General features: G+C 31.7%; 1 protein-coding gene across 7 annotated transcripts; it reads left to right on the top strand.

Moving 5' to 3' along the window:
- The first annotated feature begins 224 nt into the window (after nucleotides 1-224).
- On the top strand, nucleotides 225-21235 carry LOC132738239 (DAZ-associated protein 1-like). Of its 7 annotated transcripts, none has more exons than XM_060725700.1 (12): nucleotides 225-367; nucleotides 2838-2878; nucleotides 3439-3605; nucleotides 4471-4566; nucleotides 4826-4939; nucleotides 6206-6254; nucleotides 13097-13179; nucleotides 17881-18223; nucleotides 18435-18743; nucleotides 19150-19395; nucleotides 19822-19923; nucleotides 20538-21235. In XM_060725700.1, exons 1-12 carry the CDS (start codon nucleotides 339-341, stop codon nucleotides 20741-20743), a joined length of 1785 nt encoding a protein of 594 aa, XP_060581683.1. In that variant the 5' UTR covers nucleotides 225-338; the 3' UTR covers nucleotides 20744-21235. The 7 variants fall into 7 exon arrangements, with proteins under 7 accessions (XP_060581683.1, XP_060581684.1, XP_060581682.1 ...); XM_060725701.1 differs by having other exon boundaries at nucleotides 19147-19395; nucleotides 19825-19923; XM_060725699.1 differs by having other exon boundaries at nucleotides 19147-19395.
- The last annotated feature ends 1547 nt before the right edge of the window (nucleotides 21236-22782 follow it).

Raw genomic sequence — 22782 nt, 5'->3', positions numbered from 1 at the left:
AATCAATTTATCATTAGATATTAAAGTAAATGTGTTTACTTTTCTGTCAAACATCTCAAATAAAATAATTGTGGTGAAACGTCTTTAAAATTGACACAGAGGCCCGGCCTGGAATGTCTAGGTGTGAATCGTTTTGGGATTATATACAACTACTTTCAATCCGTAATCGATTGTCGATGTGCTCCGCAAGAGTTATTGCCCGGGTGAAGGAAAATACTTTCTACCGAATACCGGAGCCCGGCGATTTTAATATGCTCCAAAGATAGAGGGCGCTCTTCCGGAAGTAAACATTTTAGTCGTCTCAAAAAAGTAAAAGAAAGGAAAGAAAATCTAAAATAATGCACGGATTTGAAAGAAATGAAGCTGGGTAAAATATATTTGCAAATACTGACTTTTATTTCAAATGTTAAATCATGTGATAAGACCAACAGTTAACTATGATACATTGAAATATGCACAGAATATCTCCAGTGTCACGAGGTGTGGGTGGGGTAAAGATTAAAAAAAAGGAAATGGCTAGCCGTACGGCTAGCCAAAAATTCTAGCCGTAATTGAGTCAAGTATGACTAGCAAGGACTCACTGTATTGGCTAGCCGTACGGCATTTTCAAAATTATATGGAAGTCGAAAATGCATATGTTATTTTATGACTTTAAGCGAGGGTTTTAACCAAGAAACAGCAATTGTCTTTGTATGTTTACTTTTTGGCTTGCAGGCACGGCTGCAAGCCATCTGTTTTGGAAAAGCTGTTCCGGTTAGGTGGTTTCCTGCTTACATTTGTTAGTGCATGATTGAACAGGAAACCAGCTGCAATCGTGCCAATCGCAACTTTTCGGCCCTTTCCGTCACTCTTCGGTTTAATGATAATAGCCGATGTAGTTCCGATTGCAATCGTGACTAATCGGGCGATTCCGTCATACTGCGGAATCAGACGAAGTTATATTACGGAAATCTAAGCTATTTTAGTTACTTCGGTAAATATAAATAGGATTTCTATTTTTACTTGATTTATCAGTTTAAACCGTAATAAATTATAAACGAAATTGTTCTGTTTCAATTCTTTTTCAAGACGCAAAAGTTAGTTTCTTTTATAATTGTTTTTGTCTGTATTAGTTTTATACAATAGAGAATGGTTACTGTAGTAGTATATTCCGTCTCCAAATTTAAGGGTGGTCCTGCACAGAATATTAGTGCATGATCGAGTTATATTTAGATCTAATGAACGCAGTGAGGTAATCTAAAAATAGCCCATGCATATCATTAACCTTACCATGTGCTGATCTACAAATAGCGCATCGTATCTGTGGTCGTGTAACATAGTTGATACATGCTTATTAATTGGTACCACGTAACGAAGTATTTTAGTGCATTTACTTGTCCATAAAGATGCTAAATAAATGAAATTAGCAACTGCCAAAACGAATGATTTCTCTGCGAAAAAAGTGGAAATGAAATGTGCACACTTGTTTCCTTCAGTATGATAGATAGATCTCCACGTTAGTATTTTTACGATTGATTATTTTCTTTATTAGTTTTATACAATAGAGAATAGATTTCATATCGTTTTGACAAAAAATATTCGTTTTTACAAAAAAAAACCAACAAAAAACAACTAAATAAACCCTTTATGATATACAAATACCGTAATTCAAAAAAATTGTGATAATAAATAAAACAACAATTTTAAAGGGTTAGGATGAAGGCACAACTGTGCAAGCCTTTCCTTTTAAAAGGAAACTTTATTATAGATTAATTGCCTTGTTGGCTACAGTAAAAAAGTATGAATATCGATCTTTGTCATCTTAAGACGTCAAGAAAAAATAGTGTTTGGTCGCAGTTTAAAAACACCAATTGAAATAGTTTACAAAACTTGTGAGGCCAATAGTTCACTCCACCAACCACACACGTGCGACCATTTCATGTTTTATATGATGTCTGTTTTAAAAGTGCCATTTGGTAAATTATACACTGCTTCCTTTTATTCTAGTTTCCTGTCCTATTATGTTTCCCATAGAAGTTCGCGGGAGTCCAGTCTACGCATCCGTTTTGAATTAGAATTCCTTGACTTTAACCCTTATTTTGTAATTCGAAAAGTTGCCATTAATCAATTACCCATAATTTTGTAGTACTTCCAGTGAAAGGTTTCAAAGCCATTAATAACTTTCTAGCAGGTGCTTTTAAAGCTGGATTTGCATGCAGGTCCTTTGGAACAAGCTTTTCAAGCTTGTTATTACCATTAAAATATCAATCTTAAATCTTGAGGTCATGGAAAGTATCTAATAAGCAAACTGAAGTTTAGTCTTATAAATGATTGTTGCTTTAAAGAAATTTAAAAATTTAGATATATTTACTTCTTGGCAAAGCAACATCATATCGTAAATACTCATAAACTCAGCACATTCCCAAGATTTTCATAAAACACATAAGTCAGTGTACAAGTACTAATTGATTCCAATCTATGACAGTTTCAGCATGAATAATTTTTTTTTAACGAAATATATGCCTATAGTAAGTCCAACCGTTATGTTATGCACCGTTAGTCCAACATATATTTATTATTATTATGTAGCAAGTAATGTCTGATATTTTATAACTAAAATTATGAACATGAAATTCTTTGCTAGGGAAACCTTACATATCATCCTGGTTTAGACCCTGGGTCTATTCCGTCTTTTTAATTTCCAGGATATAGACGGGCTGTGGTGCATTGAAAATATTGGGTGCATTCTCTATAATTTTATTTTAGTGTATAACAGGTCAAAGTAGTTCATTATGATTTGTTTGTGAGATTATCTTTTCGTTATCTTATAATAAACACTTTTCTCTATTTATTTGCAGAAAACTGTTTGTTGGGGGCCTTAGCTGGGATACTTCTAAAGGTTTGCATGATAATTATTTTGTGTTATAACACTGAAAGAAAAAGTTTTAAATCAATCCATGTCACACATTGAACGGTTAATTAATTTAGATTTTTATATATATGAAGAACGATATATTTGTAATTTGAAAGTATTACACTATTTTTATCTGCAATTGATATCTCTAGTCTAGCAATCTTATATTGCATTTATTGAGAATGTTATCACTAAAGTTATCATTTACAGTCTGATTATAAGGAAGATCATAAAGATGATAATTTCTTTTGAAATTGAGACCGAAGATAATTGTCTATATATATCACTTTTTACAAGGTCTAAAGATGAACAAAACTATTGGATGCTTATTATTATGTTATAATATAGTCTAATTCTTGAACTTCATGGAAGAGAAAAATGCAGATATAATGAGTATAAATATACAATATATTCATTTATATACAGAAATAGCCAGTATAAGTCTGACATGATTTCTTTTGTATGTATGTAATGCATGTATGTATGTAATGCATGTATGTATGTATGTATGTATAACATGTCTTTATTACTGACTATGATTACAGACAGTCTGTTAGAATACTTTAGTCAGTATGGGGAGGTCATTGACTGTGTTGTTATGAAGAATCCAGAGACCGGAAAGTCACGAGGGTTCGGTTTTGTGACCTACAGAGACACATCATGTGTGGATACAGTGTTATCAGTACCAGCACATATTGTAGACGGAAGACAGGTATGTGAAGAAAAAAACATTGAATTTTTTTTATTAAGAAGAAAGTTGATAAAAAATGAAACAAAATGCATGATGAAATCAAATGAAGGGCTCGGATGAGGGAGCCGCTCGGATGATACTTTAAAGCATTCTTTTATTGTGATTATGTGAAACAATTTGTGTATGATAAACAATTATGAATGTACTTAGATTTGTGTGTTCTGCACATTATATTTTCTTTATGACTTATTTAATCTTTTCTTTATGACTAAGTTATGTTAATGTTGTTCAGAAAGTTTTAAGCCAATGTAATGGATACATTCACATGTTTTATGTGGTATGAAAGGTTTTTACATTTCAATTGCCCATGATAGTTTTAATCGGCTGACAAAGAATATTATATAAAAGAAGTTGCAACAAATTTACATGAATTGGCATCAATATTACAAAAGTTGTAACTGACATTTGTAAAATTTGTATTCTGTTTTGTTCTTGATAAAAAACTTAAAAGTTTTAAAGTTACAGACTGACAGTACAACCTCTTCCAAGAAATACCCTTTTGGAGACTAATATTTTAGTCATTGCTTAGCGTTGTGGCTGTAGAGAGATAGCATTTAACTTGAATTATAAATAATTATCAAATGATACTGTTCTTGTTGTTGTTGTTGTTAAAGGTCTTCTGCAGAGGATTCGCTTTTATTTAAAACATTTAAAAATTTAAAAAATTGGAATAAAATAGTACTATTTTTACTTGCCCCTAAGATTTGTCATAATTATTAAGACTGGTTCCAGTTGATACAAATGTATTGTAGCTTATATCTTTAGTTGTATAAGTTTTTAACTACAGATTATAAATTACATTACAAAAAGTGTACAAATGTTTCAGGTGGACCCAAAAGCATGTAACCCAAAAGGTACAAACCGAGGTGGTGGAGGAGGTGCAGGTGGTGGACAGATGGGTGGAGAACATAGAATGAACAGGGTATGATTAAAACCATCTTTGTAATTATAAACTTTTTATCTAGCATAAATTGTTAATTTTTCTGTTTACAAAGGAAAAGCATTAAATTTTGGATGTCACAAACCAAAATCAAGGAGTAAACAACTCCCAAACTTCTACTAACTGTTACAGAAGCCCTGTTTTTTTGTTTTCTTAAATTTGATGTTTTGGAAATTTATTTACTCAGCAAGAGGTGTGTGCAGTTTAAAATGCTTGTAATAATCATTATACCATATTGTAGGGACCTAGAGGCGGGGGAGGAGGTCCACAGGGAGATAGGAAGATATTTCTAGGTGGATTACCTAATGGTGTTGATGAGGAAGCCATTAGAAACTTCTTCGGTCAATATGGCAAGGTAGGTGAAGTAAATGATACATAAAGTTAAAATGATTAAGTTATGTTTAAAGGAACTCACTGAGGTCCAAAAGCCTAAATAATAAAGTTACATTTAAAGGAACTCCACTGAGGTCCAAATGCTTAAAAAATGAAATTTGAATTTCTAACATAGATCAACTGGGGCACTTAAAACAGAGTGATATGCAAAAGATTATTAAGAAATATACTCAAAAATATATAGAAAATCGTACTCTTGCGTTATTATAAGCTGATTTGAGTAAAAAAGGGTTTCAACAGTTTTCAATTTTGGCATATTTTTCGCAATTGGAATTTTTATTCTGGAAAAACAGAATGAGCGAATGATCTGAAATTTTTGCTATAGACCTACATCAAATGTAACATTAATCTCGAAACGTTATTTCCTGTCACATCATGTCAGAAATCCACAGTGGAGTTCCTTAAACTCGTATATAGCTTATATATACATGTAGTTTGAAATATTGGATGAGATTGAACTATGGTTAGAAATATATCTGAGAGTGTAATACTAATATTTGAAAAAAAAATACTACTAGTATTTGACAAAAAACAGATTAATTAGAATAAGCTATCTACATTTTTTAACAATTTTAATGATTTATATAACAAAAAAAGGGGGAAAAAATAGCTGCATTATGCAGCAAACCATAGTCCAAATAGAAAAGAGGCTAATTTAAATTCTGTTTATCTCAGTAATAAAAATTTAATTCCTTATTCTTGGGTTTACTTTGGCTCATTTAAAGTTGTTACCATTACTTCATATTTTTGCTAACTTAACATAAAAATAATACTTCAGTATTTATTTTAAATGATGACGATAATATGTTACAAGATAAATGATGAAAATAAATATGTGACAAGATTTTTATACCAATTTTGCTGATGCTAGTTTATGCTAATTTTCATGGACATTTTAAAAATGTATTTTGAAAGAAAAATATGGTGAAGAGAATAAAGAAAGTAATTTACTTTATATACTTAAACGACACTTCCATGTATGTTACCAAAATAAGGTCAAAATAGCCCTTACTGCCATAGTCACATAGTAGAAATATGATGATAAATACTGCTTAATCAATCATTAATCACACACAACATTGCTTGAATCTTTTTACATTTCTTAAAGTCTCAGTACATTTTCTCAAGTTTGATTTTCTTGAAAAAAAAATTTTGATCATCTGGAGGCATGCAGCTTTCAACAGAATATTCATGTTTTAATGGTTTTTTTTTTCATCTTAATCAACAGGTTCTAGATGTGACTGTTATGTATGATGCACAGAAGCAGAGATCTAGAGGTAAGCTTTATGAGTTCTTATTGTTAGGATATAGATTACAACAATTATACCATGAAAATAACGAGTGAGAGTAAAAAAGGTGATATAGCACCACACTGAATACTGTGTTCCGGTATATACTGGAAAAGCGCTTGAATGATTAAATGCTAAAATCTCGCCTTTTCATCATTTAAATCTGAGAATAACCATCCTGACTGACAGAAGAACTTGTTTAAATCAACCTTAGTGTTGTGGGGGTTTGGTTAAGAGGTTAAATTATCAACAAAATATGGAGAAAACACGTACTCTGGGTTGAAATGGATAAGTAGCTTACATGAAATAATGAAAATATTCAGCAGATTTAGATTTGTGGAATTATTGAAAGAAAGAATTATACTTGGCAGAATTATGTTACTGGGTTCTTGAATGTTAACCCAATAAGGGCAAGCTTTACCCAATGGAGGCAAACACATAATGACTAGCCTCTGTCACCAGTACAAAGTTGGGCCAGACTGCAGGAATATTCATGGTGACCTAGCTTTAGTCATGTTTGTACAGGTGGCATAGGCTGGTTATTATGGCTGCAGTGAAAAATATTTAAAAAAAAAACAATTTCTGTAATGTAAGGGGTTATTAAAGAAGTGACATAACTCGTATGATCTATTCAAGTTAGACTTTGGATGAAGGGAGAGCCATTGCGAGCAACAAATATACATAGATATTCTGACTAGGTGTGACCTAATAATTTCAGTGAATCAGATAGGTTACATGCAAGAGTTATTGGTGCAGTATCGCCAGACTGTATACAGTTTGCTACACCATTTTAGCTTTTAGGATAGTGATATTCAAAATAATACCAGTGTACCATTCCAAATTCAAGTTGTTACAAGTCCAGTCTATAAATTTAGCTTTTGAAGGACTGCTGTTATTTCATTATTTAGATGTCCAACTTAAGTTAGCTGGTAGAACTGGCTGTATCTTTGATTTTCCATCTTTGTCTGTCTGTCTGTCCGTCTGTACATTGGAATGAGTTTCATCAGACATTTTATATATGTTGTTAATATTTTGCATAGAAAGCTAAGATTCTGGTATTTGAAAATACTGTCAATTACAGCTGGAAAGGTCACTCTGGAGGTCTTGTGTAAAGAAAAAGATAATATTAAATAATAAAAAAAAATAACCACCTTATTGTATCTTATGTATTTCACTGTTTGAGATTTTGTTTCTTTATTTTAAAAGTTTAAAAACTTACAAATGTGACAATTTCAGGGTTTTCATTACTATCAGATTGGGGATCTATATTATTGGTTGAAAAGCAGTTAAATCTGTTGTATTTTCAGCCTGTAGATTTAAATATACCCTTGACCTTTGGCCAGATCGGTTGTTTTCCTTCACACATCAGTTGCCTCAGATGAAAATGAAAACCCTGCAATATGTTTTTGTTTGTTTGTTTTTACAGAGGTAATGACATTTCAAAATTGTTGCATAGTATTGATATAGAAGTAAATTAGTATGAAATTTTGTCATCAAAATTTAAAAGTTATTTATCATAAATCAATAGAATTCAACTAAATTAATTTTAGATGGGTATATACATGTCATATAATGGATAGTATTTGATTTAAATTTGTTAAGATTGTTAGTGCAAAGATTTTAATCAGTTACCTTTCTTTACAGTCAGTTTGTGAAAAGATTATTTTTTTTCTCAGTTTCAAGTTTGTTACACCTTTCTTTTTAATACAAAGCTCAGTTTTTAGGGGTTTTTTTGTTTTTGTTTTTTAATTTTATTATTTTTTTTATATTTTATAATACATATTGTAGCTATGGGCATACAATGTCTGTATAGATGAAGTTAACTTATTTTTAAAACAAAATTTGACTTATTAAAAAAAAAGTTTCATAAAGCAAAAAAATAATGATATAAATATTTCTGTGAAATATGGAAGAATTACGAAAATCCTCATGCTTTATTCACTTATAAGAATGTGTTTTATGTTTCTGTAAAAAACTCAGTGTATTTTATATATAATGTTTTGCAGTGTGGTTACTTTATATTACCGTAGTTGGGTTTTATTACCGTATTCATCCCATCTAGTGCACATGCCCATATAAACCACACTTAATTGCATTTATACTCATTTTCACTCTGACTGGTACAAATTTACTACCAAAATATAAAATTTCCAATCTTGTTTTATGAAGTATTTACTGATGAGTCTACTGGCTTTATGTAGATAGTTTCTTTTTAGCAACCTTTTTCCCCGACATACACTTTTTCTTCAATTTCAAGTTTTCTAAGCAGCCAGGGCACTAGATGGGGCGATTTTGCCACAGTTGGGTGTTTATATACAGACTTTGGTCGTTATAATAATTAGTATTTGCTTGTTCCATAATTAATAGTTATAACAACCTTTTGAACATCTCTGTAAATTTCACAATCATTCTTGACTTTTAGACTCGTGCAATCAATCATTTTTTTGCTGCTTACTTTCTATCATTTCGTACCAAGATCTCTCACCATATTGCATACACTGTACCACATTTACCATGTACCAGAGTTTTGGATTAGATGTTCTGCATCTATGATGCAGGGGTTTTGTCCTAGGACAGTCAATTTTCATTGTTCAGATTTTTGTACAAATATTATATAAGCATATTGGGTGTGACAGTCAGTGTCCAAGTCCTTTGCATGATTTTAGACTGCTATATATTTCTTTGGATATGAGAACATATTTTTGTCTCTTTATTTATAATCTCTTAACTTTTTAATGTATTAATCTTTAAACTTTTAGTATCAATATTAGAGGTGCTAAGTTATGTTGCTTTTAGTATGTATACAATAGAATAATGCTCTGTCACTTTTTAAGTAGTTTACTATTTGACCATATGAATATATTTTGTTGGCATTTTTATGTTTCTCGGGGGAAGAGCTGTTAGTTTTGTGGGTAGCCTTTTTGTTGTTGTTGTTTGGCCAGATATTTTATTTTCACTATTTTGGTATGTATTTGCACCATTAAAGTTCACTTTAAGATACATAAATGTTTAAGCCATAAAAGTCAGTATTTGCAATATGTATATTAAGTTGTAAATATTAACCTGTGTCTGTGTTTTAAAAGATTATTCAGTTATTGGTACACCTTGTGTTTTTGTTAACCATGCTGCATGTTTCCTGTATTTAACCTGTACAATGCTGAAACAAGAACTGCAAAGTGACCAGTATATAGAGTCACATTACTATGCTAATTCAAAACTTACTTTACATAAAAGACAATGTTGTGGTCACTCACATATATATAATAATCATTAAAACTTACAATCCTTAAACCTGAAGCTAACTGACAACAACAGATTTGATGCGTCAACTGTCAAGTGCAGGCCATTATCAGGCTCTGATTATGATCTGCACTGTTCACTTTTCAGACAATACATATATTAAAGACCGTCTTAAAACTGAATGATAAATGATTTCATCCAAATTGAAAGATAGACAAATCTGTTAAAGAAAATTACTGTGGTAAGGGATAATGGAAAACACTTTTTTAAACTTTTAGTATATATGAAATCACCATAGTTTTGAACTAACAATTTCATAATTATATAACCCTTAGAGAGCTCCAGTGTAGATAGTGACTTGTTCATACCACCAGTGTTTACAGATATATCAAAGTGATAAAATTATGGACAGTCAAATCATTGTCATGATTTAGGACAATTTTTCATAAGAAATTGAGGTGAAGAAGTAAAAAATTCTACCCGTCTTATAAGAGGGTCTTAGCAAAAAGTGCCATTTTTTAGGCAAAATAAGTGATAAGTGATCCGTCTTGTAGGCGAGTCAATACAGTATAATTGGTTCTAATCAGGTGCCTGCTCATGCCTGAAATAATAGAGGGGCACCTGATGTCTTCTTCCACACCAGTAATTTTAGAAAGTCACCATATGACCATAACAGTGTCAATGTGATTTCAAACACCCCCTCCCTCCCCCACCCCCAGGCTATAAACAAGTGGTACACACAAATTGTTATCCATGCTAGTACTCCATGGGAAAAATTAAAAAAATTAACGAATTACTTGCCTTTAGTTTTATCAGGCTTCTTTCTGTTGAAGTACGCTGAATTTCCATATTGTCCTTAATATGTTACTTTAGACAATAAACAACAAAACATGATATAAAAAATATATACCTGTATTTAAGATTATAAGCGCAAGAGTAAAATTTGTGTGAAGATAATAAGTGCTTCTATGTGCATGTAATCACCGTTGTATAATTGTATATACATTTCACCTGAAAGCTTTAAAACTAAAAATATTCAAAATAAATATGAAAAAAAGGTGTGGGATTTCATTTTGCAAAATTGAATTTCTACTAACTCTATTTGTAAAACGAAGTTTGCTTATATTTAAAAGCTTGGCTACATATATTTTGATATATAGATAGATAGATGTATTTACTATATTGTTAGATAGATTTTGTGTTTTGATTTTCTATCTATATTTAGTACTTTATACTGTGCTGGTGTTGAAAAAATATATATATAAAGAATTTCCATTGGGTAGAAAATTAACCAATTAGAGTTTACTTGACCTAATTAGATTCCAGGAAATAGAATTATGCATGCTACTTTCAACTAATTCTTAGTTATAGATAATATAAAGGCAAATGATAATCATGTGTGTGAAAAAATTAAATGGTTGATAATGATTAATATATGAATAAGATTTACATCATTAATGATTAATGTATGGTCAAGTTATTATAGTGATAATGATTAATTTATGGTTAATATTTACAGCAATATTGGTTAATTTATTTATAAGATTTTCAGCATTAATGATCAATATATGGTAAAGGTTTTTAGTGATAATGATTAATATATGGTAAAGTTTTTTTGTGATATTTATTAATGAATGATATATTTTCAGCAATATAATGATTAATTTATGGATAACATTTTCAGCATTATCATGGTTAAGTTTTTTTTAGTGATAATGATTAATCAAGGTAAAAGTTTTTTCAGCAGTAATGATAAGTAAATGGTAAAGATTTTCAGTGATAAGTTCATATTGATTAATATACATGTATGAATTACATTTTCAGCATTAATGATTATTAATATATGGTAAATGTTTTCTAGTGATCATGATAACTTTGTGGTAAAAGTTTTTCAGCTATAATGATTGATAAATAATATGGTTAAGGTTTTCAGCGATAACGATTAATATATGGTAAATATATGGTAAAGATTTTCAGTGATAATGATTATTTGATCTGTAAGATTTTCAGCATAAAGATGTTCTATACTCTTGTAAAAGTTAACACTCTTAATAGCTAACAGTTGTTAATAGTGAATTATGCTATTGCCATAACTTTGATATAAAAAATAAAAGACATAATTATCCATATTTCACAGAAATATTTTTAACAAAAAAAGTGTAACTTACTTGAAACTAGTGTAAAATTTTTCATTCCTAGTACAGTTTTTAATGTAGTGTTAAGAAAAAACCCTCAAGATATGAATTTTATGTACATGTTATACACATGTACTAACTTACATGTAGGATACCGTAGTGGAACCTTAACTGCAAAGCTTTGACACCAGTGTATAGTGGGGCCGGAGGGTTAAAAGTTCCATCTGGATATCCCCAAATTTGATAATGGACTCTGCTGAAACTGTAAGCAGGATGAGTCCATTAAAAAATGGGTTTTTTTTTGCAGGACAGGAATTGATCGTTTTGTCTCGTTATGAACACTCATTATACGTAATAACTTAAATTTATAAGTATTTGACCGTGTTGTCTATATATTTAATCGAATAAGAATTACAAATACACTGTTAGATTCTCTTAATATTGATAATGTTTCTTTCAATTATATTATTGTTGTTTGTTAATCTAAATGTTATATAATGATGTTGACCTTTTATTTTGAAGCAGGTGGGAAAAAACACTCGCGGAGACTGACTTTAATGTTGGAGAAATGGTCCCAACAAGCTTTCCAACATGCTAAGTTATAAATTTTGACTGATGTTGATAAATAGGTTACTGGTATACTTGTGAGTTGCGATAATGATAAAGGTTTACTATGGATATTGATAAAAAATGGACTGGAGCTAAACTTTTACATAAATTATGTGTGTGGACATTCCTAATTTGCGAAATTTTTATATAACTTCAAGCAGGGGCAGCAGAATCAATTGTCCATTTTGCCAAGGTTGTCCACCAGCCTGTACAGAGAAGTGAAGATTTTCAAAAATTTACTATATTAAATAAATAATCGTACTGACAAGAAATGCCTTAGATAAAAATGGAAAAGTAAGACAAAATCAGATTTTGTTTGCCCTGCTTTTAGTATGAGTTTTGGATGCCATCGAGACAATTTTGGGTAAGGGTTAACGCCATGCATACAGAACATGATAATGAAGATTTACAGTAGACACAAAATAAAAAAGAGGCATCAGAAACTGACATTGAAAATAAGCCAATGCAAAAACAAGGGGGAGGAACTTTTACATGGAGGATGGAGTTCTTCTGCTAACGTGTCAAGATGAAAATTACCATTTTTTGACGAGTGTTTCTTCGGTATATACAAAGTTTTCCGATGAACTCCATGACAGTTATCAGAAGAACTCCTGACAAGTTATCAGAAGAACTCCATCCCTCATGTAACACTTTCTCCCCCGTGAATAAAGCAATTTAAAAATTTAGATTTTAAAGTCCATGTAATATGTCCATCCCATGCTATGATGAAACAGGGGTTGGGGAAAATGTTGGAAAGTTTCGGGACCATTTTACGCATGATATGTGTGTGGCACAGTTAGATATTGTATAACTATTCTATAGTTTACACCTTGTACCTTACTCTAGGCTTTGGCTTCCTCACGTTTGAATCAGACGACGCTGTCAACCAAGTTTGCCGAGAACATTTTGTAAACTTCAATGGCAAAAAGGTTATATATGAATTACCCAACATATTTTTACAGCCAACCTGTTCACCTAAACATTATGTTACTGTGTATTTTGGTATTTAAACAAAAAGTTAGATGTTAGTTGTTTACGTGTTGACGTGTTTTTAGAAATTTGTGAAAAAATATACTCGAGTCAGTGAAAAAAAGAAAACAGTACTTTCAAAACAGCATGTATTTGATGTGTTAGAAAGATCTTTACAGATTAGTTGTTATTTTTGGTAGTTCAAATTAGATTATAATTTTATTGGTACTCTTATACAAGGCAAAAACAATAGATACTTAAATTTTAGTTTCTAAAAACACAAAAATTTAGTTACACAAAACAATATCACAAACCTTGCTTAGCTGAGCAGTTCTTGTGCGTTACATGTAAGGATTGGATAGAAGGTAAGTGGAAACAATGTACTATATTCTTAGTTAAAAATTCTGAGAGAGAAGACAAAAGTGGTCTTATTTGCACCCAGTACAATCACAAAAAAAGCAACAAAATAAACTACAAAAAATGTATTGAGAAGACGCAGCTTTTAAAATTGAAGTGCAGGAGTGTAGTATCATTGTATTCACAGGTATAGTCATATCTAAAATAAATAAAAATTGCAAAAAACGATGATACACCATTATCTAGTAAAGGACTATATTGGACCTCCTTACCACTTCTCTTGATCAGTTATATTTTTTCGTAAGTATAACACAATTAGTTCGGTCTTTCGCTGATTATCAAATAATCGAAGTTTTTCTGCTTATTACAGTTCAACTGATCTTTTTCACCATTAGTTTTATACTTTGTAGCAAAAGAATAGAATTCATTCAACGATAGGTTGGCTAGAATATGGTTTATTGAAACCATATAAACGAATCAATTCATTATCATTATTATGCATGTGAAAAATGTAGCAAACAAGTAAATTTGATTAACAAAATTGAAGATAAATGATGGTTATGGAACTTTGCTTAGTTAATCGTTTAATATATTTTAGTATAAAGTTAGGAAATACAGAAAATTAAGCTATGTGAGTGTTAAGCCTCATCCAAAAAACTTTACAAATCCCTAAATTTATAAGAAATAATGAGATAAGAATCAAAGCTATAAGTAAGTACTAAGTAAATTTTATTAGAGTGACATATATTGTGTAATATACAGTATGTGAAAGTACAAATTACATTGTTCATGCATTTGGCACTACAAATCACTTAGAATAGTTAGCAGATAAGAAAACCTTGTTTATAATTCATTTTGTCATACATTTACACGTACAGTACCATGATAGAAAATTTAAGAGTGAAAAGTTTGTGAAATACATGTACTGTTTAGACGATGTCCTTAAAAGAATTTTTTTTTTCAGTTTTTCTTTTCAATATATTAATTTAGTAACTTTAGATATTGTATTTAACCTTTGATCTGCTGGAACCAAGTGATTAGCCTTTGCCACCAGTACAGAGCCAGGCCAGCCTGAACTTCCATGCAGTCTGACCAGGCTCTATACTGTTAACCCATTACCGCATGAGCATATTGTGAAAAATGACTGTGTTCATTGAAAAGCCTCCTGTTACAAGTTCAAATTGCTATAAAACTATAAAAAGTTGTTCAATACTGTTCAATCTTGGCAAAAATGTTGACTGGACGATAGCCTTTGTAACTGCATACTCAATCTTAAATTTCCTATTACCATGGCAATTAAGGGACATCTCAAAATTGCCAAAAATCACTATATTGCTGTGACCTTTTCCATCAAAACTGATTTCAAAGTGCAGCAACTTCTCAATGGACTGATACAGAGTCAAAGGCTTTTCAGTGTTGGTTACACGTTACCTTAAGCAGTGTTCGAAATTAGCAGTAGTCCTATAGCCCCTGACTACTAAATTTCTCCTCTGGCTACCAACTTTTCACAGTAACAAGCCCGACCATGCAGGCTACTGTATTTTCAGAGGCAATATAAACAACTTTTTTGAACAAATGAATCGTGCTAGTGAAATGTCTGTTGGGCTAGTGAATATTTCCATCTGGTAGTCCGACCAGTCTAGTGGATTCAAATCCTAATTTCTTACACTGCTTAAGGTTGACATGAGACCAATTTTAAGACCCTCATTGTTGACAAGTCCAAAATATTTTAGGGCAGCATGTCTATATGAGGTAATGGGTTAACAGATCAAATTTTATGTTTTGATACGGACATCTATTAAACTTAGAATGGACTGTTCCAAAGCTCGGCAAATCCATTTCACAAATTCAGCAGGTTAAAGGTTAATATATAAAAAAAGATTTGCAAATGGTCTCATCTAAAGTTAACGTAAGTCACAGTTAGAACAGCTCTTAATTAGTAGTTTTTACCACATTTTCTCTTTTGGTGTCTTGTCAATTAATTGCCAAAATCATGTTGTTTTATTTTTATTGACTTTTGAAGCAATGGAATTAATTTTTAGAGATGAATTTTATTTCTTCGAAAAAAAATTTTTGTTTTTAAAAAAGTTGTATGTACCGGTAGATGTGTCTTATTATTTTGTTTTAGATTTTATGCATTTTCATATTTTTTTTATTTCAAATTGTTTGATAAAAGAGTGTGTTTGCCATTACTTGTACTTCATTAACACATCTGATACCAATATGATACCAATATGACTGTATTCTGGGTTTTCGGCTTTTAGACTTGTAAAATTTGATGTTTTTTAATCCGAGGGTAAGATCGACAATAAATTGCATTGGGCAACTCTCATAGTTCTTATTTACAGTACGTCACTAAATTTATGACGGTAATGCATGCTTACATTGTCACAAATTTGCTTGAATTTTAATTCCCAAAATATTTCTTTAGTATTTAACAAAACTGTATTAAGTTAAATTAACTTGAAAAAAAGTATGTTCATTCATTTTTTGAAAGAAAGTGTGTTCATTCATTTACAAATGTACCATAGCGTTTTTGCAAGTTTTCAGAAATGATACACATTAGCAGTTCACACTAAAAAATAACTTTTCAGGCTTTATAAATATTGTATATTTTACATAGTACAATGTATTGTGTGATAATTTATAGTGTAACGGGTAATTCAATAGTGTAACGGGTAATTTTGGAATAGTTACAGAGTACAAAATTTATCGATATAACTTTTCTATAGCGTAAGTGTTGTTTGCCAAGGTTTTTTTAACCCTTAGCTTACTTATGGTAACAGATTTTACCAATGCAACCAGTGCACACGAAGATCAGCTGGCACATCCATACTGTCTAATCATGGTCTGCACTGTTTGCTATTCAATCAGTACATATTCTGAAATTTTCCCAAAAAATAATCAATGGTTTTGTCCAGATTGAACTACGGACAAGTCCATTTAAAAAATTTAGTGTGGTAAAGGTTAAAAGATGAGTGATTTACATATGGTCTTAGTTGATTGATCATATGTGCCCTGTTGGTAAAATATTATTTAGATTTTGATATTAGAATTTGATATCATAAGATAAGATTATTTTTTTAAGTTAAATTTTTTTTCTTAATAAGTTAAATTTTATAAGTTAAATTAGTTTTCTTTATAAGTTTTGGTTTGTTTTTATGCTACTGAAAAAATATAAACAGATATTTCAAAACTGCCCTGCAATTATTTTTTTAAAAATGATTGAAATTGTTCGCTGTATTTGTAAAACTCACATAAAAATTTAGAGAAGACATTTTTAATTGGTTATACATGGACTGAAAATAAACGAAAAATTATGAAAATGCTCAACCATAATTTTGTACAGCAATTATTAACTTATTTTTTTGTTAAGGAAAAAGCTTCTTTTTTTTAGAGGAAAATATTAAGCATTTATTCATTTTTTTGAGGAACAGCATTTTTGCCTTGCAATCAGTGACTGATATAAAGCCTGATTCTTAATCCAAAATAACCTCCCTTTTCCCAATTACCAGAAAAATTGTTCCCAAAAGCAGAAAAAGTTTTCCGAATTTCCAGGAAAGCTAGTAGATGCTAGTTTTTCAACTGTTTATGATTTCACAGAAAAAACCCTGTTTTTCCCAATTTAAGCCAGGGTTTTTTTCCCCAAAATAGCAGGAAAAGCCCCTGAATAATTTGTTAATTGGAGACAAAGAATTGCTTGATTACATTCAGGACTTTATTGGAGTTTGAAGGACTAACAATAAGAACTTAGGGCCAATGTTTTGTCTTTGTTACACAGTGTTTTAAACCAGTTTTAAACCGGTTTTAGAATTATAAGTGTTCTTGTTTATGTTAGTAAAAAATATGAAACATGATGGATGTTTAAGTTGCTTTCCGCTCAGCAGATAAAACAGGTTTTGTATACTTTATCATTGATATATAAACATAGTGTTTGTGATAAATTGTTTATTTATACATTTGCGTTAGAAATTTGGTAAGATTTTCGTACTAACCATGTAATGCTAAGCTATGTTAAGATGGCTTATTACTTTAAAATATGTATTTAGTAAAGATTTTAGGTCTCTTAGTTTTACAGTGTCTTATTTTTAAGTAAAAATATTATATACTTGTGTTTAAGTGTATTATTAGTTATTAAGAATCATTTTTAGTCTTCTTTGATTTAAGACATGATGTATAGCATATTATTTAATTGGTAAATTTAGTGTTTATACTGTATGTTATATAGAGAAATATTCATATGCAGGGAAGTCTTTTATATGATCTACTTGTTAAATGCAAGTGTTTATTTTTGTTTGAATTAGGTGGAATGTAAAAGGGCTACACCACGTAACCAAGGCAACCAAGGTAATGAAGAGCCACCACCCCATCCACTTCATATGCCCCACCCTGGGGGCATGCCTCATCTGGAAATGGGCATGCAGCCCCAGCAACATGGACCCGGTCCCATGCCAGGACCTGAACCCCAGTGGACATCGCCCGAAGGTTGGAACCCACATGTACAGCAGTCTCCTCCACCACCACCGCAAGTAGGTGTTCCACCTCAGTTCCAGCCTGGAGCTGTACAGTTTCAGCCAGGTTACCAGGGTGAGGTGCCTGCAGGTGCACCCCCAGGCTGGCCACAACAACCACCCCCACAAGGTGCAGGTATGTAATCTTAACTTCACTCATAACACAGACATATATTTAAAGCAGTTGAAGTAAACTGTGATGATAGAAGTTTAATTCTTTTAGGATAAATTCATTTTTATCAATTTATTTTGTCCTGAAAGGTTTAATTGACCATTTTTTAGGCTTTTATAAAAAACAATAAAAAAAACATGCACATTGATTTTAATGGTGAAATATTTTATTCAAGGAGGATGGCCCCCTGGTGCACCACCACCACAGCAACCAGGAGTCGCACCTGGATCTGCACAATTCTTACCCCAACAGCAGACAGCGTCTCAGAGTTTTGCCAGTGCACCTGGCACTCCAGGCGCTCCAGTGTATCAGTATGCTACAGCCCCTTCAGGTCAGCAACCACCCCAGCCCAACGGTCAAGGGCTGCCCCAGGTTGCAGCAGTGGGTCAACCTGCTCCCAGCAGCTATGGTTATACTACAACGACGTATGCAGCGCCAAATGTAGCCCTCCCACAAAATGCCAGACAATATCAGGATTTTGCAGGTAATTTTTTTTGCAAAAATGGTCTTCAGGATGTATTATATTGATCGGATATACATGTATTTACAAGAGAAATCGGTGTTTTACTGGTGTTTATATACATAGAAATGTTTTACCTCATTCCTTTACACACCTTTTATAACAGCTATATTGGTTGATTCAATTTATCATAAATTTGTTGGTTCTTATCCAATTTATCTGTAAAAAGTCAACTGTATTATACTCTTTTGTACAAGATGGAATTTATATCATCATATTAATAATAATGATGATGATGATATAATAAATTTTGTATGAACAAAAAAAAAAATCTGGTACATTTTTTTCAATTGCTGTATTTATGTAAAAGTACTTTTATATATTTTATTCTTTATTCTATATTACCTTTTTACTTCATTTGATAAAGTAGGTTCACCACAGGTTCAGATAGCTACAACAATGGCTCCATTACAAGGTACACCAGCCCCTACTTCTACAGCAGTATCTTATTCTGCCTATCCTAGTCCTTACGGTGCTCCAGTCCCTGCTGGGGCAGCCCCTACAGTGGCCGCCTCAGACCCTTATGCTCAGACCGCCCTCGCACATCCACAGGGAGCAGTACAGGTGGCGGCCCCAGCAGTAGCACCCCCAACTGGGCAGCCAGGTGGTGTTCCAGGTAAGAATTTCTAAGTTTTTATCATAAAAAAAAACAAAAAACAACTTCCACACAAGTAACACCAAGAAGCTGTTTGTGGTCTATGATTAACTATAGACCATCCCAAGTTAGTTCAATTTATTCTATTTTTATATTTGCTTATATTGCAAATTATTGTTACTTGTTGATATCTTCTGAAATATAAGATTAACAGTTCTGCCATGCGGTTATCTTTTAAACTCAAGTTATTTAAAAAAGAAAAGAGAAAAAAAAAGAAAAAAAAAAAAAAAAAAAAAAGAGAAAACTGTGGAAAGGAGGTGAGAATGCTTTTAAGTATATTATGATTTTATCTGAAACTAGTTATTATTTACCAATTCATTAGTGTTTGTAAGCCTTAAGAATAGTAACAAATGCAGGGAAAATACATGTTTTATTTCTGTTCTCCAGCAGGGTATGGTAGTCCACTGGCACAGTCACCTGTAGCAGCAGGTTCTGGAGATCCCGCAGCACCCAAAACTGTTGATTACTCTAGTTACTACAGTGCATATGGTAAAGTATCTGTGTATTTGCCACCTATTTTTTCTTTTTCCAAAGAAAGTTTCTTACATAATTGGATGGGAATATGTTTGTGGTTACATTTTTTTTCAACCCAGTGGCCACAGTAACTTTTTATTCAACTATATAAATATGATAGTTTTCATACCACAAAATAAAATCCTGTATTGATAGAAAAAACTTGAATTTTCTGTTTGTTATATACTTTTTCTCTTTTTCAATCTGATGATTAAAGAAAATTCACTTGTATTTTTGTGTATTAGCTGAATTTAGAAGAAAGAAGTCCGGCAAGACACCAGTGAAAATACGGAAAAATTGCTTTACGGCAGTGAAAAATAAATTTTTACAGTGAAAATGAAAATACGCATTTTATTTCATCAACATTTCTTGAAATATCAATTATAAGTATATATTAAATATAATAATCAAGATGTATTAGACAAAGAGGGATGAAGGTTTAGGTAAATTTGTCAGATTTCAAAGGTTATGGAAGATGCTATCTATCCCTTCTGTTAATATATTGAGAATAATAGGCACATAACACTGTTTAAATTTATTTAAATATAAGTTATTATAAAACACAATTCTGATGTTTGTTGCACTTTCAGGTTATGCTGTTGAGGCCAGCCCTACAGCAGTTACAGCAGCATATGGCGCTCAGCCGACTCCAGCACAAGCCCCCGCACCTGCGCAAGCACCTTACGCTCCTCAAGAAGTGCCTCAAGCTGTGGCGTATGGAGGAGCCCCTGCTCCATCACCCACATTCCAGAGACAGAGCTCTGGCCAACAGTTCCATCCTTATGCGCGGAGGTAGTGAATGAACACAGCGCAGTAAGCACCTGTACATAGACTTTAGTAATTAACAACTGTATAGTTCATGCATTTATTGCCATTTACTGTATTGTTGATTTAAATGCATTGCCATTTACTGAATGGCTAATGCATTTATTGCCATTAATGTATTGTTAATATGAATGTATGGCCATTTACCGTTATGGCTAATGCATTTATTGCCATTTAATCTATGGTTTATGTATTTATTGCCATTTATTGTATGGTCAATGCATTTATTGCCATTTATTTTATGGTTAAATCATTAATTGTCATTTACTGTATGGTTAATGCTTTAATTGTCATTTATTGTATGGTTAATGCATTAATTGCCATTTACTGTATGGTTAATGCATTAATTGCCATTTACTGTATGGTTAATGCATTAATTGCTATTTACTGTATGGTTAATGCTTTAATTGTCATTTATTCTATGGTTAATGCATTTTTAATTGTGGTTTAAGATACAGTTAGGGAGTTTTATTTCCTAATGATATGGAAAGTTGTAAAAAAACTCGAGCTAAGCAAACAAACAAAAGTATAAAAAGTTGTTGGTTTCAGATCAGATTGACTTGTTTTATAAGATAAGCTGTTGAAAATGACAAGCTGTTGAAAATGACATCTTCGACATAGTTATTCGGAAAGTTGTTGTTTTATTTTGTACATTGGCATAAAAAGTTATGAACTAGAAGTTAGGAAGTTACATTTATTTTATCAAGTTTGAAATAATGACAATATTTTAGTTGGAACAAATATTAGAGATGTTTCATTGTTGAAACTAAGCAAAATAGTTTTAATGTTTTATTGAGTTATTTTAGCTAAAATGTACTATGCATTGATTAAGATGAAGTACAAAAGTTAGAGGACAAATTCCGTTTTGTTCTATGTGGGTTACACCGTTATTTCAATTATTCATCGAATATTCACATTATTCATAAATCATTCATTGATGTAATACAAACATTATTTTTTGTATATCCATTAATATAAAGATCTCTTTTTATCATTGTATAATTCATTGTACAGAATTTCATATGTAAAGTTCTGTAGCAAAATTTAAATAACAATTTAAAGATCATTTTTTGTTCCGTAAGAAATTTTTTGGTATTGAAATCTGACCATTTTTACTGCGTTATTTGACATTCATTTGAGATTGGGCATGGCTTTCAGTTGATGTGGGATTTTTTTAACATCATTAAGTTTGTCAACCCTGAATGCTGTGGGTTTGATCCCTGCCAGAGAGTTTAGAGTCTCACATGATTCAAGGTCCAGCTAGCTTACTCCAGGTTAGTTGGTCTACTCCAATAGCCCTTGTGTTCTCGTATGCACAGAGATGGATTTTGAGATATTTCCACGCCAGTAAAACTTGAGAAAAAGGTACCCAATGTTCTTAACAGTATTTGTTTGACTGAGTCAAATTTTATTATCCTCAATTTTTTTAATCCTAAACATTGTTTGACCATGGACATTTTCATTTACAAAACTATTTCATTCAAGTTGTGGTTGTATGTAAACTGGAAGAAAGAATAATTTTACCTGTTTTGGTATCCAGCTTTGAATCCATCGCATTAAAACTATTGAGCCGCGTCACGACAAAACAAACGTAATGCGTTTGCGACCAGCATGGATCCAGACCAGCCTGCGTATCCGCGCAGTCTGATCAGGATCCATGCTGTTCGCTATCAGTTTCTCTACTTGTAATAGAGTTGGTATGCGAACAGCATGGATCCTGATTAGACTGCACGTTTGCGCAGGCTGGTCTGGATCCATGCTGGTGGCAAACGCACCATGTTGGTTTTGTCGTGACGCGGCTCATTTCATTCTGCCATTTATACATCAGCATATTCATTGCATGTTTGCATTCACATTTTCATTTTCACGTTTGGATCACCGACCAAATTTATATAGAATTTCACTAGTCTCAACTCATTGTTTTTGTGAATATGAAATATTTTGTGCTATATAATTGCAAGTTTATGTTTGTACTTTGTATTTCAAACAGATTGTAAATGATAAAATAAA

Source organism: Ruditapes philippinarum, unplaced genomic scaffold (genome assembly GCF_026571515.1).
Source record: "Ruditapes philippinarum isolate M1 unplaced genomic scaffold, ASM2657151v2 ctg1734_1_1_1_1, whole genome shotgun sequence".
Lineage (NCBI taxonomy): Eukaryota > Metazoa > Mollusca > Bivalvia > Venerida > Veneridae > Ruditapes > Ruditapes philippinarum.
The sequence above is the reverse complement of the archived record's forward strand: the minus strand, read 5'-3'. Positions and strand labels throughout refer to the sequence as shown.